Source organism: Bicyclus anynana, chromosome 7, assembly GCF_947172395.1.
Source record: "Bicyclus anynana chromosome 7, ilBicAnyn1.1, whole genome shotgun sequence".
NCBI classification, from domain to species: domain Eukaryota; kingdom Metazoa; phylum Arthropoda; class Insecta; order Lepidoptera; family Nymphalidae; genus Bicyclus; species Bicyclus anynana.
The window spans coordinates 5,721,616-5,744,067 of record NC_069089.1 but is presented as its reverse complement, the minus strand read 5'-3'; the positions used below and the strand labels follow the sequence as shown (position 1 = coordinate 5,744,067).

General features: G+C 36.4%; 1 protein-coding gene across 1 annotated transcript in view; it reads left to right on the top strand.

Moving 5' to 3' along the window:
- The window catches only part of LOC112058158 (bifunctional heparan sulfate N-deacetylase/N-sulfotransferase), a 160,881-nt gene extending 142,136 nt beyond the window's left edge, over nt 1–18,745 (top strand). The window contains exons 11-15 of the mRNA XM_052882607.1: nt 2,119–2,348; nt 7,638–7,793; nt 9,276–9,392; nt 9,951–10,130; nt 10,945–18,745. Of these exons, the coding sequence (XP_052738567.1) occupies nt 2,119–2,348; nt 7,638–7,793; nt 9,276–9,392; nt 9,951–10,130; nt 10,945–11,164 (903 nt within the window). The 3' untranslated portion in view covers nt 11,165–18,745. The remainder of the gene's footprint in view (nt 1–2,118; nt 2,349–7,637; nt 7,794–9,275; nt 9,393–9,950; nt 10,131–10,944) is intronic.
- The last annotated feature ends 3,707 nt before the right edge of the window (nt 18,746–22,452 follow it).

The following is a 22,452-nucleotide window of genomic DNA, read 5'->3' as shown; positions in this document are numbered from 1 at the left end:
CGCGAAATGGAAATACCGGGAATGGAAGGAAATAGGGGCTGTAAGTTTGTACAAAAGTACCTTATTATTCATGTTATATTTACCAAAGTTGGTACAATTGAGATATCGGTTAAGAATATAAAACTTTGAAATTTCACGCTTGTAAGAATATAAAAGTTTGTCATATTTTGAGTGATTTGTGTCGGTTTGGTTAGGGATTAGATGTTTACCCTAATGTTCTCGCAGACGAATTTACGGTAAAATCACTTACATAAAATCGGCAACCAAACACTCCATTAAATCAAACGAGAACAGTATTTTTATTGTTTTTGGACGCTATACAAAATTTGAGTATATCTGACGGCATTATTCAGATCTGTAGTACAAAGCATGTCCACGCACTAGACGGGTATAACAATGCAGAACGCTTGTCCATTGTTGAACCCCGAGGCTCGAGAGCTTTGTGAATGAATATTCAGGGGCATCTAGCGGCGGGCGATTCGATAAGTCTTTATAGTGACACTGAATGCCGTGTTTTGTTTGCCATACAATAAACCGTTCCAGGTGTAAAGCCTGCCCGATCCATTTTCACGGGACATCTATAGTCTATACCTCTGCATACAAATAATCTAAGTGATTGTTTTAATGCGAAAGTTTGGATGTTTTATACTGTATCATCAGACCGGCTGAAAGTATATGGATGATATTTGACACATATAGTAGCTTTAGGAACTGCTAGAACAATATGAATATGGTGATTAAATGAAATGATTAAAATTAAATAATAGCATTGTGAAAATTTTGTTTACGAAAATAGATTGGTTTACTAATCTACCTACACATTCATAACAAATTAATTTATTTGAAGAATTGAAGAAGGCTGCTCTACATTTCTGAGAAGTCAAGTAACATCATCATTATCAACCTCTATTGGGTTCACTGCTGAGCTCGAGTCTCCTCTCAGAATGAAAGGGGTTAGGCCAAAAAGTCCACCACACTGGCCCAATGCGGATTGGCAGACTTCACAGTCGCAGAGATTTAAAAATATTCTCTGGTATGAAGGTTTCTTCACGATGTTTTTCCTTCGCCGTTTGAGACACGTGCTATTTAATTTCTTAAAATGCACATAGCTGAAAAGTTGGTGCATGCCCCGGTCCGAATTCGAACCCACAGGTCATATCCACTTGGCTATCACGGTCGCCAACCAACAATAATAAAATGAAAATTGTCATACAAATCAGATAATGCATTTATATTTTGTAACTCTGTTAAAAACAAAATAAATTTTGGCCCAACGAATAATACTGTTTGCATATCCGTCGAAGCCTATTTTAATCCAGCCGCTGATTCAATTTGCAGAATTGATTCCCATGATGACTTGTGTCATACCTACTCGTGTTCTGTATTATTTTATGTACTAGGTACCTATTTATTTTATAAGGCGCGCTCGATTCTATATGAACGAGCTTGGAGCGAATAATCCTCTCGAATTTTATTTTTATGGTGGTGTGAACAATTTTTACAATATTGAATTTTACTTACGGAAGCTTTAAAAAATGGATTAATGGAAGTAATAACAAGCACAGTAAGGATATGATTTTAAAGCTCGTTTTTATTTGTCGGTTGTTTGGTTTAATGATGATGGTTTTGTTATGCGTTTCGATAAAAAAATTCTCAAACTTCGATTATATATCCTTGTTTAGTTTATTCTAATTTACAATCGTCAATAGAGCACAATAGCATTATTGTGCTTGAAATAGAATTGAATTTAGCTATTGGTAAAATAATTTTCAAATTAGGTTCAGCAGATCCAATGACATCATGCAGTTCGCGACCAACACACGATCAGTTTCATCGGATGTCAAATCTATTGCCAATGCTAGCCACCCACTATTCAATAAGCCCACATGCCTACAGCGCTACCGGCTTGACATCCGATAAAACTGATCGCGTGTTGGTCGCGATCGGTATGATGTCATTGGATTTGCTAAACCTAATTTGAAAATTCTATTACCGTGAAACACACACTGAAAGAATTTTTCAAATCGGACCAGTAAGTAGTTCCTTTTAACGCGTTCAACCAAACAAACAAACTCTTCAGCTTTATATATTAGTATAGATTTAACTTTTTGTTAACAGAATCCGTGCGACGATATACGCCATAGAAAGATATGGTCAAAGGGCAAATCGTGCGACACTCTGGACTCTCTACCAAAGGTCCTGGTGATAGGGCCGCAGAAGACTGGCAGCACCGCCCTTTACACCTTCCTGGCGATGCATCCCAACTTGGTGCCGAACCTGCCCAGCGCGACCACTTACGAGGAGTTGCAGTTCTTCAACAATAACAACTATCTAAAAGGGTTGGATTGGTAAGTTTGCATTTTTTCAGAAATCCCGCGGGAATTCGAATTTTTTTTAGAGGTTAAAAGAAACCTTTAAGTTGCTCAATAACCTCCTCTATCAACCAAAAGAAAAAAAAAAGTTTAAATTGGTCTAGCCGTTCCAAAGATTAGCCTGGTCAAACAGACAAACATTTTTTTTAAAAAAGTTGTTTGTGTGTATCGTGTAAATAACTATAAGCTCTTGAAAAACATAGTTGTTTTAAAATCACGGACAGATACTTCAATTAATATATTAAAACTTTTTTTTTTTAATAGAAACTGGGATCATTTTAAAAAAAAAACGTTATATTGCCTTTGGTGAATGGTTATGTAAATATATTTGACTAAGTTGGTTGGTTAAGACTTCTTGTCCAAAAATCATACAGCTTGTAACACTCATAGCTCTATGACTTCGACCATCACCACCACAACCCTATCTTTTTTCGGATTGTCAATTTTGAATTCGGCTTTATGGCAGAAAGGTAAATAGCCGCTCCCGCGCGTTCCAGCTACCTACATATGAAACACGATCGATATCGTTTCCCAAATTAGTTTTGCCAGGAACAACACTTAACCCTTGCCATTCCAAACAAATATCAATATTGTTAATGTAAGAGAAATGCCTACTTGAATTATTTGATTCAACAGAATAAAGGGACGAATATCTTAGCATTCCATGGATTCACCGTTGTCGGATCCATTATGTGACGATGATAATACCTCCGAGCAAAGCCACAAAACCCTGATGTAGGGTTAAAAAGCTCCTTCATAACATGTTGACACTCCTTATCTCTGTGCGTGTTGTTCTCCGTGCCCAGACTTTAATATTAACCTTCTAGAGCAGCTTGGAATACCCGTTATAATATAGAACTAGGTAACTAGAAATGCAGTTCTAGTGAGGCCAAAGTCTTTAAGCGAGAAAATATTGATGGTATTCCTTTCGGACCTACCTTTACTAACCACACTCTACCACATAGCCATTTTTAGTTAGCTCATTTGTCAGGTCATAATATTAAAATTCACTTTTAACACGTGGTGAGGTGTGGTGGTAGATGACTAACGTACCATAGACTGCTTAACACATTATCCTCCATTTTCTGCGCTGTAGTCATATAACAACTGAGAGGAATTCAGTGGCTGTAACCATAGTAAGTAGTTCGGCACCTCAATAAATGCCGCGCCCCGTAATTCGCTCGAGTCTCCGCCATTTCTCAACACATAATAAAGATAAATAACCTGATTTATGTTACGTGCAGGTTGACTATGAGGGTCGTGAATAAAATATGAAATTCACAAGTACCCTCACGGCGCTGCGAACCTTGAACCTTATTAGTACAAGCTGCTACTTTGACACGTATGGACGATAAAAATTGTTACGAATGTTATTCATATTATATTTTTTTTCCGTACTTAACGCGTCGTTCGCTCGGTTTTTATTTCACTTTATTGTTCTCGTTCACGGCTTTCCCTTTTTATTCTTGTTAATATGTATGTACAATGGCGTACTTATTTCCATTTTTAACTGAAAAAAGGCAAAGCGGGCAAATTCTCCTGTGAAAAACATCGTTTTATTCCGAATACGCCTACTCGAAACGTTCATTTCGTCTGTTTGTAATGACTACGATCCATGGTTCTGCCGAGAAACCAGCAAGAAATTCAGCATTTACTCTTTTTCCAATACCAATGTTTTACAATTTAACTACCATGTGTGCAGATAAAAGAGATTGCTTGAAACAATCTAGAGATAGACTAAACGTGTTACCAAATTGACTCATTCATACTACGAAAAATATACCTAGTTTGTATGAATTTTTTTGGCTATGAATATTATATTCTATTATCAAATTATCGGTTTCATAGACCATTCATTATACTTAGATACTTTAATAAAGTTAGTGAAATTCTGCAAGTAGTAAACTTACCAACTGTAACAAGTTTTGTACATTTTCGTTTGCTAGTTCTAGAATATATATCATCGAAATAATAGAAATCCAATGGCAAGTTGTAAAAGAGCGAAACTATTGTGTTGTAATATAAATGTTCGATCCCAATTCAATCTCCACTGTATTTATTTATACTACACATTGTTTAGTATATTTTGTTTGACTATTCCGCTCTGAATACGCCAGAAAACACATTTGCGTTAACAATGTACGTACAATGTTATTATGAAATTGATTTTACTCGTGTAAACTCATTGTATATAATATATTTTACTATTTGTTTAATATATAGCTTTTGTTATATACATTTTTACATTTAAAATAACGTGTTACGTATTCATCTTGACGACTAGCCAATTGCCATGATATATGTATAATTATTATATTTATAGTATGTATAGATATATAATAGCAATTAATTACGAGTAGAAACTTTGTTTTGAAAGTCAGCTTATTTATAGCTTATAAGTTAACAAAAGCAGCTAAACCAATTTGACTGAAAATTGTTGCGGAGGTAGCTTAGGACCAGGTGACGGACATAGGATACTTAGGGTAGGGGTAGGGAAGAAATGCACATAAATCAAAGCGAAGCTTGACCGGGTCCGTTTGTTTTATATATTAGTTATACCAAACATCCAGTATGTAACAAAAATGGTGGGTAAAGATTGTATAGGTACTTTAAACTGTATCACCTATTTGTATTGAATATATTTGTTGTAAATTTACTACGCCTTTATTAGAGTCACGACGAACAGGAATCTACAAAGCCTTGTATTTGATATAAGATTTCCCTACGCACTCATATATGTTATATATCTAATTTATGAATATATAAATATACATTATACACGTACATTTACATATATACACTTTGGAACTTTATCGCCACCTACGTGTAATAACTTTTTGACAAAAGATGTCGTATATATCATTTCGCGCGTTTCCGTTTGCGAGTTAACTTCTTGCGAAAGTCATATGACACGCCTCGATTTGTTTCAGTCGAATGCTATATGAACGAAATATCTTAATAACTGTCTTTATTGATATTTATTATGTATGTTATCGTTGTTTACTCCGCGCCATGAAACAAGTCCCGTAGACGCGGCGCTAATGTCTTAATCTTGTTGATCCGCAACTACGTTTATGGATAAATACAACGGTTGGAGTCTAGGATAATAATACGAGTATTCAATTGAAACAAATTTCTGAGGTCTTAATTACCGTCTTTGTAGATTACAAGTATGTCCCCGTTCTGTGGGCCATCAGAAGTATTCTGATAACAATTAATTGATTTTAAAAGATTAGGCAATGTATAAAATACCGGGGGCGTTCTGGAAATGTATGATAATGTTCATTGTCATAAAGTTTCACAGTTCTAGTTATAGGTTAACTGGAAAATATACCCTATAAATTTAAATTCCCTAGAGTATCGAAGTATATTTGTTTTTTACGTTAACTAACATGTTTGAATTTTCCATAGCTAGTATTTACTAGAGTATATAGTTATTATGAACTCGACACCTTCACGCGTTCCCGAAATCTTCACAGAGAAACGGACAATATAATGATTTGACGTGACGTGTTCCGTGTTTTCCTTTTCAGTTCAGAAACCCAAAAAAATACATGAGCATTTAAAACACACTAAATAGGGCACTAGTCGTCAGAGCTCCCCAAACTCTCTTCGTGCGGTGCCAACCTGGCAAGGACAAAGTAAGCGGTCGTACCTATTTTCTGCACGCAACTTTGTGTCGGCGCACCGAATCAAATGTCCCCTCAGACCAATTATTGTATAGGACCTGCCTCGCTAGACGTTACTTTTCTGACCAAGTATATGATCAACGATCTAATGCGATTGCGCGATAAAAACTGTGTCTATAGAACCGATGTTAAATAGTTGTAATCGTGTTCGTCGGTTAAAGAGCTCCGTAAAAATACCTTTTTGTGTAATTGAATTGTGTAAAAAACTGGCAAAAACTTCTAGTTTAGTTTATGATATATACCAAATCTAAGCTCGTTTTCCTTAGACTATGAGTGCGATACAGGTCCTTCTATAATTGGTCTGAGAATGTCCCCCATCGATCCACGCTGCGACAACACTTAGTGCTTGTAAATAAAACGACATTCATAAAACAGTTTTATTGTTGCCGCTGAAATTTGAATCCACCAGACGAATGTTTGATGGGCCCTCTAAATGATCGTACCGCTTTTGTTCTTGAGCAGTTTTGTTTTTAAAATATTCCGTCTGCGGTAATAGACTTTTATGCCCTTTATTTAACGACTTTACTTTGAGAATGAAAAAAATATGAGTGTCGCTTTTTGTACGGGCGCAGCAATGAAAATATAAACGGGAACTCATTACCCGCTTTTTAAATTAAAACTCGTTTCAGTTCGTACCATTGATTATGCGTGCTTATTCACGAAATGTATATTAAACTTTCTGATGGATTCGGGTATTTTTTTTTTATTGATAATGCTTCGTTTATGGATAAAGTACCTATAGTCGAGTTCTTTAGAACAACACATACGTCATTTGATGAGCCTATTTTAACGGATCACTACAGGCCTCCCTCCTTACAGTTAAAGGGCATGTGAAGGCTAAACCCACCACGCTGCTATAATACGGGCTGGCGAGCTTTATCATTTACAACCTCTCAGAATTAAAGGGGTTAGGGTGATAATATTGAATTCTTTTACGACTCTGTCAGATATTATAGTGGTATAGACGGATTAATTACAACAAAAAGAAAAATTTAGTATTTATTTTATAACCAAACCCAATTATAGTTTTCTCAAGTGCTTATAGTCATTTTGACGAAACACAAACAACTTTTAAGAATTATGGTCTTGTCCGAGCTAACTCTCTGGAACGACTGAATTGATTTTAATGGGATTTTCACACTAAAGAGGATCGTATTAAGAAACATGAAGGCTACTTTATATCGCAGAAAATTCATGGTTTCCGCGGGTTTTGTGATAAACCATACATTTTCTAATCCGAGTGTGTGTGTGTCTGCTAGTATTAGAAATGTAAATAACGTTTCATTTATTTTATAACTAGCGGACGCCCGCGACTTCGTCCGCGTAAACTCGATGTGAACTTTCAACTATCTCTACCCTACCCCTACCCTACCCCTACCCTACCCCTACCCTACCCTACCCTACCCTACCCGACCCGTAAAAAAGTATAAAAAAAGAAAAAAGTAAAAAGTATCCTATGTAAAAAAAGTAAAAAGTATCCTCCTGGCTCTAAACTACCTCCCTGCCAATTTTAACACGACTTTCTTTTATATATATATAGAAGAAGATAAATATAATTTATACTTTTTCTTATTAGGTATTTGAGCTTCTTCCCGGTGAAGCAGAGTAACAGTTCGCAGTTGACATTCGAGAAGTCGGCGACTTATTTCGACGGCGATTTGGTGCCGCGCCGCGCGCACGCCCTCCTGCCTAATGCGAAGATCATCGCCATTCTCATCTCACCCTCCAAAAGGTACGTACATTTTAGTCTGTAGTAATCCTAGGCCCTTATTAGCCGAGCCGTGATAACCCTGTGGATATCACCTCTGCCTCCGATTCCATAGAGCGTGGGTTCGATCCGATTCGGGGCATGCACCCTCAACTTTTCAGTTGTGTGCAAGAGATTAAATATCTCATTCTGAGAGGAAACTCGTGCTCAACAGTGAGCCACATATGAGTTGAAGTGAGTGAGTGAGGCCCGTATTAATAGACTTTCCTTATTATCGAACTGGGATTTCAAGCTACTTGAGATTATAATAATAGGTTAGTTGACACTTTTTTAAAAACGGTCTTTAATTCCCGTTTGGTATTGAAGTCTCTGTTCATAGGTAAATTACATACTAACAGTCCAATGTCCCTTCATTTTCCTTTCATCCCCCTTTTGCTGCTATTATAGACTATGAAATTTATTGGTTTATAAACTTTACGTAAACCTATAAATGGCTGAAATCATCTTTCAACTAAAACCTGTGTCAGAAGGTCTCATGGCAATGGTTTTTAATCCATTTGCTTGTTTTCAAATATAAAAGCGTAATTAGTTAAACAAGTTACGAAATCCTATTTTTATTAATTAGTGAATCAGTACTGTTGCTCTTCTTGGAATTTACCTATGAAAAACGGTACGACCCTAATTATAAAACTAATTATTTCCCCAAAGACAACAGTAATTACTGCTTAATCTTGAAATGAGCACATTCTACAACAAAAATAAACGCTACATAAAATGTAACTTTACTGAAAGAAATACCGCTTTCATAAAGCCTGAATCAAAAGACGCGGTTTAAATACTTAATTCTCGTTTTCCTCTGGTAATTCAGGTTCAAGTAAATAGCAACATAAATATCAGAGCCAACCGCGGGTAGTTTGAAAAAAAGCTCATTTGAGGAAACTGTGGGAAATTAGTAGCTTGCCGTGGCGAGGTTAATTTCGCCCTACTGTATCACTCCCTAAACACCCAATTAATGCAGCACCAACTAATACTGTTGCTCCATATTTCTCTTGAGACTATTTTCTACGTTCGTTTGAGGCTGACAACATACTCTACCATATTATTGTTTAGATGATACTCCTTTATAGCCACTTGAACCGTCATACAAGCGACATAATATGGCTCATTTGCTCTTCTATATTAATATTTATAAATAGGCTCTGAAACTATGTGACTAATGTCATCTCATTTAGAAACCGATATGGCTTGGGCTTTGAAGTATTGTGTATTTCTTTCCTTTCATTATGTTTTCAGTAACAGTTCGGAGTTTGGTTGTTAGATGAATCATACTCTGAGCATTTCAAACTAGTCAGTCTAGGTCAGGAATACTGTACAGGACTTTTGATAGTGTTATATCAATTATTATCACCCTAAGCTCGATAACCCATAAAGTGTGGTTTCTGCCCTGCAGTGGGCATTTACAAATGATATGTACATGAATTATTAAAGGATTTTTTGTTGTTTTAGAGCTTACTCGTGGTACCAACACATAAGGTCTCACGGTGACCCAGTCGCAAACAACTACACCTTCCACACCGTCATCACGGCCAACGACTCTGCGCCGAAACCTCTGCGGGACCTCAGGTAAAATGCAACAGTTTTGACAATTACTCACGCACCGAATTATTCCTCGTAGGATATCCTGAAACACTTTAAAATTCGATATCGTATTTGAAGTCGTGCTAGGCAATCATTCTTTCCTTTGCTGAAAACCTCACGAAATTCAAAATCTAAATCTAAAAATGTAGTAGTTACTGAAAATCAACGATATCCATCCCCTCTCCTATAAGATGGGAGATAGTCTCATAAAAAAGGCTCATAATGAGTTTCTACAATTAGCCTTTACTATTATTTATTATTAACTAACAAACACTAATTACAGCGTAGTAGCGGGTACTTACCCGCTGGATCTAAGGATCAAGCCATTTAACAAGCACACTAGACGGCATTTTATGGTCAAAATTATCAATCAACGCTTTTTCTTTTAGATCACAAACGGCTGTAGTTTATTCCCGGGTATACTATCTGTACTAAGTAAAATTCTAACACATTAAAAGTTTAATATGTTAGAGTAAAACAATTGAGGTTTATTGTATACAAAAACATTAAAATCTAAATAATGAATACTGTTCGCCCGGTCAGGAACCGCTGCCTGTACCCGGGCAAGTACAGCCACTACCTGGAGCGCTGGCTGGGCGAGTACAGCGCGCACCAGCTGCACGTGCTGGACGGCTCGCTGCTGCGCGCCGAGCCCGCCGCCGCCATGAACGCGCTGCAGAAGTTCCTCAAGATACCGCACCTCGACTACCAGAAGCTTCTCAAGTGAGTACTGTGATGTTGTCATAAATGTTCGCTAAGTCATGCCTGTACCTGGACAAGTACACAGCTAGGACGCGAATATTAATTGTTATTTATTTTGTTTTTGTGCCATATGACCATATTATATTTTGCAAAACGCACTGCTCGAGGACTTTCGTTTTCAGCATTGAGAAATTTTACCACAGGAACTGCTGTTAGGGGTTTTAGGAACTGCTGCTCTAATTGTTGTCTAGTTTGAAGAGCCGATAGATATTGGGGTCCCAAGGTGCTGGAATAGTGTTTCCGCTACTAGATGGACCGAAAACAACAAAATGCTAGACGCCGCTGGATACTAGTAGCTCAAGACCGTAATATTTGAAAATCCAATGTCCAGCAGCGGATGTTCAACAAAACAAATTATTGTGCAACCTTTACCAGCACCATGAGTAATTTGCTAGCTTTTTAGTCTTTTGGAGAATCAAGTCAAAGAAAGCTTCTTATGGCTATTTTTACTTTACACTTACAGCCTGACTGTGATCGCTAAGAACAGCCTAATGGTTATAATCTGCTCGTTGAATACCCTTTATTTAAGTTTTCGCGCCGTTTGTCATCTACAATTAATATCTATTGAGATCGCATTTAGTTCTAATTCGTCATTATAATATACAAAGGGCCACTGGGCATTTACTTGTTATAAAATTTGCAACAAGCAAATCTTGCAGTTGGAAAATTTGCGCGATTCTGCCTCGAAAGAAACTGTCACTTACATTTGACAAACTGCGTATAACTTGGATGCTACTGTGTGTATTTGCGGTCTAATTAAGACTTTTTGTTCCAGATATGACCCAAAGAAAGGTTTCTTCTGCCAAGCAGTGAGCAATGAGAAAACGAAATGCCTCGGCAAATCCAAAGGGCGGATATACCCGCCCATGGAGGAGCGATCGGCCAAGTTCCTGCGGCGGTACTATACGCCGCACAACACGGCGCTGTCCAAGTTACTGGTGAGGCTCGGCCGGCCGGTGCCGCAGTGGTTGAAGGACGAACTGTCCAACGGATAGCATTTCTTTCAACCTAAAAGGTTGGAAATGAACAGAAAAGTGCACGGACTGATCAGAGTATGCGTCGTCGCGTTAACCTGAAAGCCCAACGCCATGGTCTAAGAGCCGGCGTTAGAAATGTACACCCTCATCTGGTATTCATTGGTGCTATGAAATAAATGATAAATGGTGATCACTGTGACACATTGCAAATAGGTTTACTAGTTAAATTGCGGCCAAACACATTTTTCACACAAAACCTAGGAAACCTTGAACTCGATCAAAGGCAACCTATATAGTTAAATTGAGCATAAAATGAGCTTTCATTTGACATATTAGACGAGTAAATAACTGATGAGGGTTTTACAATATTACTTATCTGTTTATACCTGGCAAAACAGCTGCAATGTGAAGGCAGGCAACCATTTATTTTTTAATTCTTTTGGGTATGTTCTAATAACTAGTGTACGATTTTTTGTTATTAATATGACGGAAGAAGATTATATAAATTAAAAAAAAAAAAATTATTTAATACAGTTCGGCCGCAATTTAACTAGGCAAACTATGTGTCAATGTAAATATTTTGTATCATTTATTTCTTATCCCAATTAAATAACAGATGAGGGTAAATATTTCTTATGCCGGATCTCATACCACCAGAACAGTCCTAGTTATGAACTACGGACTTAGTAATACGTAAAATGTTGTTTTTAATGTGTTTTCAATGTGAGAGTATCATTGTTGAGAGATATCTTTGTCTATCGAATCTTGTAAAAATAAAAGTTTCAGAGATTTTAAATAAAAATATATATGTATATTATTTAGTAACGATAATAAAATATTTGCGAGTTTCGAGAGAATTCGCCATTTTGTTTTCATTTTAGTTCACAGTGTTTTCTTATGTATGGAATTCAATGTTGAGAAAGTACATATAAATATTGCTTGCCCGATTTATTTTTAGAATATAATATATAATTTTATTAAGACACAAGGCTTCCGCTATGTTGTTACAGTCTATAAATAAAAATATTGCAAACATGATTTATTAACTATTGATAAAAAGCAATGCAAATACTAATAAAGAAATCGTAGTTACATATTTTTTTTCATGTGTAATACTTTTTATCGAAAATTTTATTACATCTAGTCCACAATAATTTATAAGATATTTTTGTGTTTTATTAAGTCAGTAAAAGTATAGATGTTTCAAGGCTTCAATTCTTTAAAAACAAGAAACCTAATCGTCACAGTCATCAATAGGTGTTTAAGTAAATATTATTTTACCTGGTACCTACGATTAAATACATTTTTCACTGCTCTTCTTAAAAACACTGTCATATTACCACTCCACAGCGGGGCTAAACAAGCATTTCAGCCTCTAGGGGCTAAAGTAATTTTGATTTTTTATTGTTTGTCTGTTACGAGCCTACGATAAAACGAAAAAGTTTAATTCGTAAATAGTCTAATCGTACTAAAATAATGACCTCTATAAAACGAAGGAGGTTTTATTCGTAAATAGAATCATCATAGGTGGGTACGAGTACATAATATTATATACTTATGGCCCTGATTGTTTGTAAAAATTTGAAATTGGAACGAAATGCAGTGTTCCTGTCAGTGAAATGCGTATTTTTTTTTATTTGATTTTTATTTAGTTGCGAGCTGCGTCTGAAAAATTATTTTAACATTGAATACTGTACTGAATTATTTTCGATCCTATCGTAGTGAAAAGTATAGTGTAACACGCGGGGCTAAACCCATTATAAACTCAGTTTCTATTTAACGACCCTCGCCTCACGGCTCGTGCCCTAAAAATACCTCGTATATGATGGGTCCCTTGTATACAAACAATCCACTATTTATTCGTTCGTCTATTAATGAACGCAAGATGTATTTTACTTTACAGTGCGATTTCACGCCATTTGCTTCATAGACACACAACCAAAATTTGTGTTGCGCTCGTGCCAGCTAAAAATAATTTACATATCAAACTATCCCATCGAGAGGTAATAATAATATATCACTGATACGAAATGGCAATATTTTATTTGTGAGACTGCAGGGTATCGGTTTAGGTGCTATTTGTTATTACGTTAAGTGTCGCACCGTTTGTGACAATAGTTTAGTTCGATAAAGTTATTATGTTCCGTTATACGTGAGTGGTTTGCTTCGCTAAAACTTACGGCACTGAGATTCACAAGTGATGGTCAGTCCATTAATAGATGAGATGAGCTCAAACAACTAAATATGTTCAATTTAACCGAAATAAATTTAGCCTCTAACAAAGGGTTCTTGATGTCAGCCGTCGATTGAGGGGAAAGGATTTAGATTTATCATTTGAATTTATCTAATCCAAGAACCGTAATGGTATAGTGATCTATTTCGGGACACCTCAGAGTAGTTTTGCTAAGACTATCGAATAGCACGCTGCGGTAAGGCGAAGTGAATCTGCGTTGCTATGCGCTGGTTGGTGCCGATATGCGTCGGTTTGCGACGGTATGCGCCGATTTGCCAAGCTGTGCCTCTTCACGTTATATTTTGATTAATAATAAACGGCACAAAAAATATATTACCTACATCGAAGACGTTTCGAATCGACACTACATATTTAAACAAAGTAGTGCAAAAGGCATCGATCTCCTATTAAAAAGTGGATGCACAATCAGCGACCAAAAAACGTCCCCACTCAATTGGTGCCAAACACAACTTCTTGGCACTCAATTCAAGTAGTCTCATTTGCAAATTCAACTTTACACTCAATCCTTAAGATTGAATTTGCTCTGTATCTAGTATTTTATTGTATAATGGACTATATTTAAAGGCCTGTCAAAGGAAAATTGACCAGTTTGTAAGTGAAATTTTCTACATGATTGTGCGTCCTTTTGTTATAAGAGGTCAATGGCAAAAGGTCAAAATGGACATATATAGTGCTTTATTTGGCTGAGTTACGATCAGTTTGTTAGATCGGGTATGACTCGTCTATATATTTTTTAATTGCTTAGATTTATCTACCTCCTCACGCTCGCTACAGTGATTAGAATCTCTTAAGTCGCAAATATTACTTTTGCGACCCTAAGCGTACTGTTCAATGTCTTACAATATCAATATTAAATACTTCAATTCAAGCAATCGTTCGCAGTCTTGAAGGCTTCGCTTTTATCGGAGTAAAGAATAACCCACTTTCAAGTTTCAATTTAATGAAAAAGCTTGTGCACATTGAACATTGAACCAATTCGATTATAATTTATGTTCCCGGGGAATTCGGCCGCGTGTAATTTTTTCTATCACTCGAGAACAATATTGGTTTTTTTTTATATATGAAAGGTTTCCTTTTTTTGTACTTCTGACAATGCAATCAAATGCTTGGCAATATTATATGGTGATCGTTTGACGACTAGTAAGGTTTGCAAGCGTAACAATAAGACAACATTAAAAATTTCAAAATTTGTTTATTTCAAGTAGGCTTAGTTTACCAGCACTTTGGAACTTCAACTTTGACCATTTGTAGTGATAAGCACCGTTTTGGGAGGCAGGTATAGCTAAGAAGAGCCGGCAATAAACAATATAACAGTATTGCCGGTGTCTTTAATATATAAGCTCTAAGCAAATCTACTCGCTAGAATGCTCGCCAGAACGCTCTCTAGAATGCTCGCTATAATGTTCTCGTAGTTGTTCTGTGATGTAACATCGCATGAATGCTCATTACAAGTGAATCCTCAAGTCTCTCAGCACCTTAAGCCGCAGATTTCTATTCACAGATCGCATTCCGATTGTGGCCATACACTCGCGTAAAACGAAACATAACAATGTCTAGTGAACTCACACAGACGCGTCGAACGAGTACGTAACTGGATTCGTCGATCTTTCGATCGTTCGAATTTTTATGAAAGATCCCATTTCTTAATGTTTGATGTTTGAAATTTGAACGCGCAAATAAATACCTAGTAATTAATAATAATCAATAATAATAATAATAATAATAATAATTTATTTGCTGAAACTGTGGGTTACAATGGTTCTTACACTATAGATAAAAAAATCCATCACAATTTACTGATATATCAGCGTGCAAATATTTACAGAAATTTACAATAATTTATTATACCTACAATTATAAAACGTCAATATTTATACATTACAAAATTTCATGTCATTCATGTACTCGTCAACACTATAATAATTCTTATTATTTAAAATGGAGAAGATTATTCGCTTAAACTTTATTAGGGGCATAGTTTTATATGATTCTGGAAGCTTATTGTACAAAGAAACAGCCATACAGAAGCAATTATTTGAGAGAAGAACCAGCCGTCTCGGTGGCACACAGATTTTATTTGGTTGCCTGCCCCACCAGTTTGGGCACATTAGTTTTTTGGCAGGGAATGATATTTTATACTAGAGATGGAGCACTAGTACATCAAAACTGAGGCGGAAAAATGTGGAATATTGACTTGATTTCATTTAGTCGCTTAATAAACAACGAACGTTATACAAATAATACATAAATATCGTTTTAATGTCGAGTTGTGTGTTCAGGAAGTGTAATAACTGTATATACATAAATATATAATGGAATTAAAGACAAAATTGTGCATGTGTGCGCTCAGTGGTGATTTTGTAGGGACGTAACCTATCTATAGTATAAAATTATCATTGATAATATATTTTTTTTTTTTTTTTAATCTCATTTGTTGTTGAATTCCGGGTATGCATAGCAACAGTTGGCAAAGCTACTTAGTGTCTAAATACAATCTTTGTTTAAATGACTAGCTGCCTTCATTAAGGTTCATTCATACAACTGAATGAAGGTCGCTACGTAGCGCTTAGGCAGAAACTATACAAGCACAAGCACCTGGTAATCCCCAGGTTAAAATAATTTACATAATTAAAATTATCTATTTATTTATATCCATCTAATTCAAGGCTCGCTCGGACACGCTTAATTTAGTATTTTTACATTAAACGTACCTGATACAATTTTTACATTTTATAGCTAATTTTATATTTAATACCTACTGTAACTAGTTGATTATTATACTCAAAATTCTCTTAATTTTCCCTCAGTGTCATCGCTTACATTTATAAAAATAATACAGACAAATATGTATAGAGATATATTGTACACAACCAAAAATCTTTGTATCATTCAAACTCATCTCATGTCAAACAGGCGCCGATGACTCTAATTTCCGAAACACGCCGAGTTATGGTAGGCGTCCACAGAAACACATCGTACTTATCGGACGCATCGCGTCGAAAGAATTTTTAATTTTACGGTAGATAAAATCCGTTCGATGCGATCCGTACGATGCCGATCAGTGGACGCACTTGTATGACTTTGTATACAAAGAATAAGGACTCCGCGCCACTAAACAAATCCCGTAGACGCGGCGCTAATGTCTTAGGGGCTCTCATTTGCATTTAGTAATGGCGGTCGTATTGTCATTTGTGTAAGGCGCTGTCAATTTTAGTTTAGGTTTTAGCCGCGGGACTTATTTCGTGGCGTGGAGTTTAAAATACGTTTGATGCGCTGTGCCCGATGCGTACGACGCGGATTTGTGGACGCCTGCCTTTAGTGAACAACCCCGCAGAATCGAGAAAATGCACGAGGTGTACTCTACAAATTTTATTCTCCATAAGCATTTTATTTTAACCGTGCCTATCTATATTTAATTTTAATTAATAGCTTAATTTAATTACTGTCAAATTAACTTATTTATTTTTATTTATGGGTCAAACAGTTCATTTAGATTGATTAGGGATTTTTTAGAGTTGAAATACGTAGTTAAGGAGTCGAATTAAAAAGTGGTACAATCTTGCCCACTCCTTACCAGCTTTTCGGTAATTGGGAAATTAAGAATTCAAATTTTCGTTCAGTTTGGGTTATATTAACGTGACTTTTTTCAACTATCAGAAAATATTTCTTACACGCAAATGTAACAAATATTTTCTCAATTATTGCAACATTGACCCTGATTTATCTAGATGCCCCAATAATCTGACGGCAGCTATATTGAATTTTGATTTATCATTTTAGTATAGTTTATGTTAATACGATCAAGCCCCATTTTAGCGATCAATGAAATGTCCTAATCAATAATGTAAGACGCATTTTTTTTTTTAAGATTTTTGTACTAGTTTATATAATTTATGCGCACGTAATGCATATTTGGCCCACTAAGTTACCTTTTACTACGGACACTTATAATGAAGTAGATGTCCGAACTGTAATATATTCTACTACAAATCAATACTACCTAATGCAAATACATCGGCATTTTTTATTTTTTTTTGTTTTGTATACTGACTAACTATCTATTGCTTTCTGTATTCGGGCTCACATTTTGTATAAAGGAGTGTAATTGTGACGTCACAGTGTAAGCATAAAAATATCTGGAATATATTTTGATACGCATGAATTTATTGGCGAGGGGATATATTACGGTCTGAAGTTTGTTAACAGAACTATATGAAGTAGACGTTGGTACTTAAAATTTCTGATAGTAGGGGAGCCCGGGATGCTAAATTTGCAGTTACTAAAGCGTCATTGGAATCAGATTTGGTAGATTAGATGATAGCAAGAATAAATGGTTATATACTTTTTTCGATTTCAGCGGTGAGGAAAAAAATTACAGACTTTGAAGGCATTTGGAACCCTCGCATTCCATTACGTTACGCTCAAATCGTCAGATTTTCGAAATGCACACCCTTTAGCTATCAACTTACCTCCTTAATCTGACGTGCTGGTTGAGTATTTTTGAAGTTGTTTTTTTTTTGGTTGCCCTAAACATCCCCACCAATATCAAGGGCGCATATTTGGTGGAGGTACTGAAGAACGTGCAAGGTATACTCCCTTATGTAATAAGGGTTCATCTGCCGCGCTCGAGTAACTGCAAAAATCCCCTCTTCGGCTCCTCTACTATGACTTGTAAAAATGTTCATTTAAAATAATAGACTATGTATATTGTGAAATAACGAAGTGAATAAATTGTAAATTATTATTAATGTTTTTTTTATAAGTATGTATTATATTGAATATTATAAAATATATTCTTTCTGTTTTTTTAAAACAAAGCTTTATAGATTTAGAGTTTTATGTCTACACTTCAGAGATTTTTGATGAATTGTGAAGTGATTGGTGTGTTACGTAGAAAATGGCCTTAAAATTTTCTATAGGTAAGATTCTGTTCCATCTAGTTCAAGTGTAAATGATTATAAATGTTTCTGCATTTTTTTTTTTTAAATATTAGGATTTGTTTATGAATAATGAATCTAAGGATCTGTTGTATGAAGGAGAATATATTTTCATTAAATTGTATAGTTATATTCATTTGTTAGATGATATTAATTAACTTTCATATTGTAACACGTGGATCAAAAATGTAATTTTAATTTCTTTTCAGGCTATATCTTACTTCGTTTTGTTACCGAATAAACCTCATCCGCTGAAAAAGCATTATACATCTTTATTAAATGATAATTATTATGTTCATTTGAATATAAGAGCTAAGTATATAATTTTTCAAATGACTGCTATTAAAATGTGTTCTTTATGAAAAATTAATACATCACTTATTTTATTAAATGATTTAAAAAGTATAATATGCAGTGGTTTCATTGTACGTCTATATCCTTAAAATCCAAACTAATAATTATGCGAAAGTATTTATCTGTTACCTTTTCATGGCTATAACCCAGCCGATTTTGGTGTGTTAATTGAATTTGACGGCCTCCGTGGCGCAGTGGTATGCGCGGTGGATTTACAAGACGGAGGTCCTGGGCTCGATCCCCGGCTGGGCCGATTGAGGTTTTCTTAATTGCTCCAGGTCTGGCTGGTGGGAGGCTTCGGTCGTGGCTAGTTACGACCCTACCGACAAAGACGCACCGCCAAGCGATTTAGCGTTCCGGTACGTCGTGTAGAAACCGAAAGGAGTGTGGATTTCCATCCTCCTCCTAACAAGTTAGCCCGCTTCCATCTTAGACTGCATCATCACTTACCATCAGGTGAGATTGTAGTCAAGGGCTAACTTGTAAAAGAATAAAAATCAGAATTTACGCAAACCGAGTCACGGGCGTATCTTAATAATACGTAGTTATAGAGCATAGTTAGAGAGCCGTGATAGCCCAGTGGATATAACCTCTGCCTCCGATTCCGGAGGGTGTGGTTTCGAATCCAGTCTAGGGCATACACCTCCAACTTTGCGTGCATTTTAAGGAATTAAATTTCACGTGTCTCAAACGGTGAAGGAAAATCATCGTGAGGAAACTGCATACCAGAGAATTTTCTTAATTCTTTGCGTGTCTAAAGTCTGCCAATCCCATAGATTTAAGAGTCGCTACAGAGTACCCATAGACCTATGGCTAATCCGCATTGGGCCAGCGTGGTGAACTATTGGCCTAACCCCTCTCATTCTGAGAGGAAACGAGCTCAGCAGTGAGCCGAATGTGGGTTGATGATGATGATGATGATGATGAACCTAACTTAGTGACACTGCTAAACATGAAGAATTCCATTTGTCGCCAATGGCATGCACTAACAGTGGTCTTTTTAGTGCTTAATAAATACAGATTTTTCCAGTTTGCTTAATTGCATTACTAGTGCATACCCTGATCGACAACCTTATGAACGCCACTGCTTGTCGCATTGTTCTCTTGCGACACACGGCTCGACATATGTACCTAGGTACCTACTTAACTACGACAATAACACCCGCATCGTTCTAGTCTAGAATCTAACTAATTAATTAAGAAGGTAAATAGATCTAGATCTTCAACATTACCTACCTTCACTAAATAACATGATATCTGTTACAAACTCCACTTTAATAACCTCTTTGAAGCAAAACTGAAGTTTCGTAACACAAATACGTGTATTAATAAGCTTGAGAAGTCGCTGAAACTTGCGACGTGAGCTGCTCAAGTTTCGCCAAATACCTATTACACCAAAGTCACTGGGTAACTTAAATGTTCTTGGTTGGACATTCCTCCATCGTTGCTTATAGGTACTTACTTACTTAAAAATTAAGTAGGTACGTTGGTAAGTACAACATTTCTGTATTATATTATTTTCAGCAGAAGGCTTCAAAAGTAGGTTTAAAAAAATAAGAAACCAGTGTTGAACGACGGTTATGAGTTACAATATTTGTCAGGACAACTTAATTAACAAATCAAAGAGAAACCAAAAAAAAAAACCGACCGATTTGAGAACCTCCTTCTTTTTGAAGTCGGTTAATAAGACCCTAGAATGGAAGAGAATGACCTTGAGTGGAGTCACGCACTTGTGAACGCTGTGTGTAGGATTAAAGGATCCTTTGACAGTCTACTAACACTCCCCTTTTCTACTCAATTCACTCTCCGCGCCTATCCCAAGTAACCTGTAGAATTACAGAACAAGAAATGTGGACGGCTCGAACGCCACGAGCATACTGAAGCCGACGTCGTCGCCTCGCCGTCGCGATCGCCGTCCGTACCGCAAGTCGTCCTGACAAGTGTTGTGAATCATAACTTTTGTTCGACATTAGTTTTCTTATATTTGTAATCACTTTTGAGTCTGCTAAAAAATCCTGGAAAAATAGTCGCCTAAATTAACATTCTAGGTTAGGTTAGGTTAGATTAGGTACACATTTTTATATTGTACTCCCACATTTTACTCTGAAATTGGCTATTTTTTTTTCAATCTCAAGGAGGGCAGATGCCCCTCCCTATACTTCCCTTGATCAAAACCCTAATATACCCTTGCTCAAAAATCTAACCCTTGCTCAAGACTGTTTGGAAGTCCTTACAAAAGGCCCATGTCAGTAGCTGCAATGGACCTCCATCTGCAGACTGACAATGATGAATATTGGTGATGATAGTTGAACTTCTAAATCTCGAAGATTATTTTCACATAATCTCATACCTAATCTCGTAAACTCATCCCTCCATTTTATAAACTCGTACCAGTACATTCAACCGATTCAACTCGACCCAATCTGACCCTGAATGACCTCAACCTCTGATCTGGGAGTTAGATCGAACATACACGGGTGTCGGGTCACGTCCGGGCCCGGGTCAGTTGACATAGTACGGTGAAGCAACCTCGAGGTATACGAAGCCATAATAAAATGTAATTTATTCATCATTATCAGCCTATTTTAACGGCCTACTAAAGGCCTTCGTCCTTAAAGGAGGAGGGGATATAGAGCTTAGACCCATCACACTGCTCCAATGCGTCTCGGTGGGCTTAAGATGATAATGTTAAACTCGATCAAATGTTAATGATAATGAACCGGACCAAAGACTTGGGATGGAAGTGTTAAACCACCGACTTCTCCACTCCGTACTGAAAAGATTTAGTTAGGTACTGGAAGAAAGAAAAACTCAGTAATTCATAACCAGATGCAGGACTCTAACACAGGACATCGTGATCTTTAGCCACATACGAGTAGGATAACCACTGGAATAACGAGGCAGTTAACTTTAATAAACCTCCTTCATGACATGCATATCATCATCATACAATATATAACAACCTATAGTCGGCATACTGTTGAGCATGAGTCTTCTCAGTCCTCAGTCCATAGACTGAGAGGGGCTAATAGTCCACCAAGCTGGCCGAAAGCGGGTAAGCAGATTTCACACACTTACAGAATTAAGTAAGAAAATTCTTAGATTCTCAGATAATATGGAGGTTTCCTCGCGATGTTTTTCCTTCACCGTTCAAGACACGTGATATTTAATTTCTTAAAATGCACATTACTGAAAAGTTAGATTACGTGCCCTGGCATGTATAAATCATCGTCCACCTGGCTATCACGGCTATACGTATACGAGTAGGTACCTACCTGTTAAAATATCTGCAAGTTAATTTTCTGTTTTGCCCATTAAAGTAAAGTAAAAGAGCAGGAAAGAGTTTCTCCTTTGATTACTTTCCACTTAGTTGTTCAGTCGGTCGGTTTGTTTGTCGACTGCACTATCACATGAAAATGAGTTTTAAACTGCTTTCTGAGATTATTAAACTGACTTTCTTTATTATTTACAATTCGTTTTCGTTTTGTTAATGTTGTTCTGTAGATATTTATGTGAAACTAAATAGGGATGATGACAGTTTTTTAAATTGTGTATAAATTAAGAGTATGTTAATAGTAAAGCAATTTTGTAAAAATAACAAGGTATCTGCGATCATTACTTTCGGAGCTACAGAGATTTAAAGGTTCAGATTTGCGGCTCTGGCACGGATCCCTGAAAAACGCCCCATACAGAATGGTACCTACGACGTCATTAATTCAATGACGTCGTAGGTACACAATGATCGTTAGATTTGTATGGAC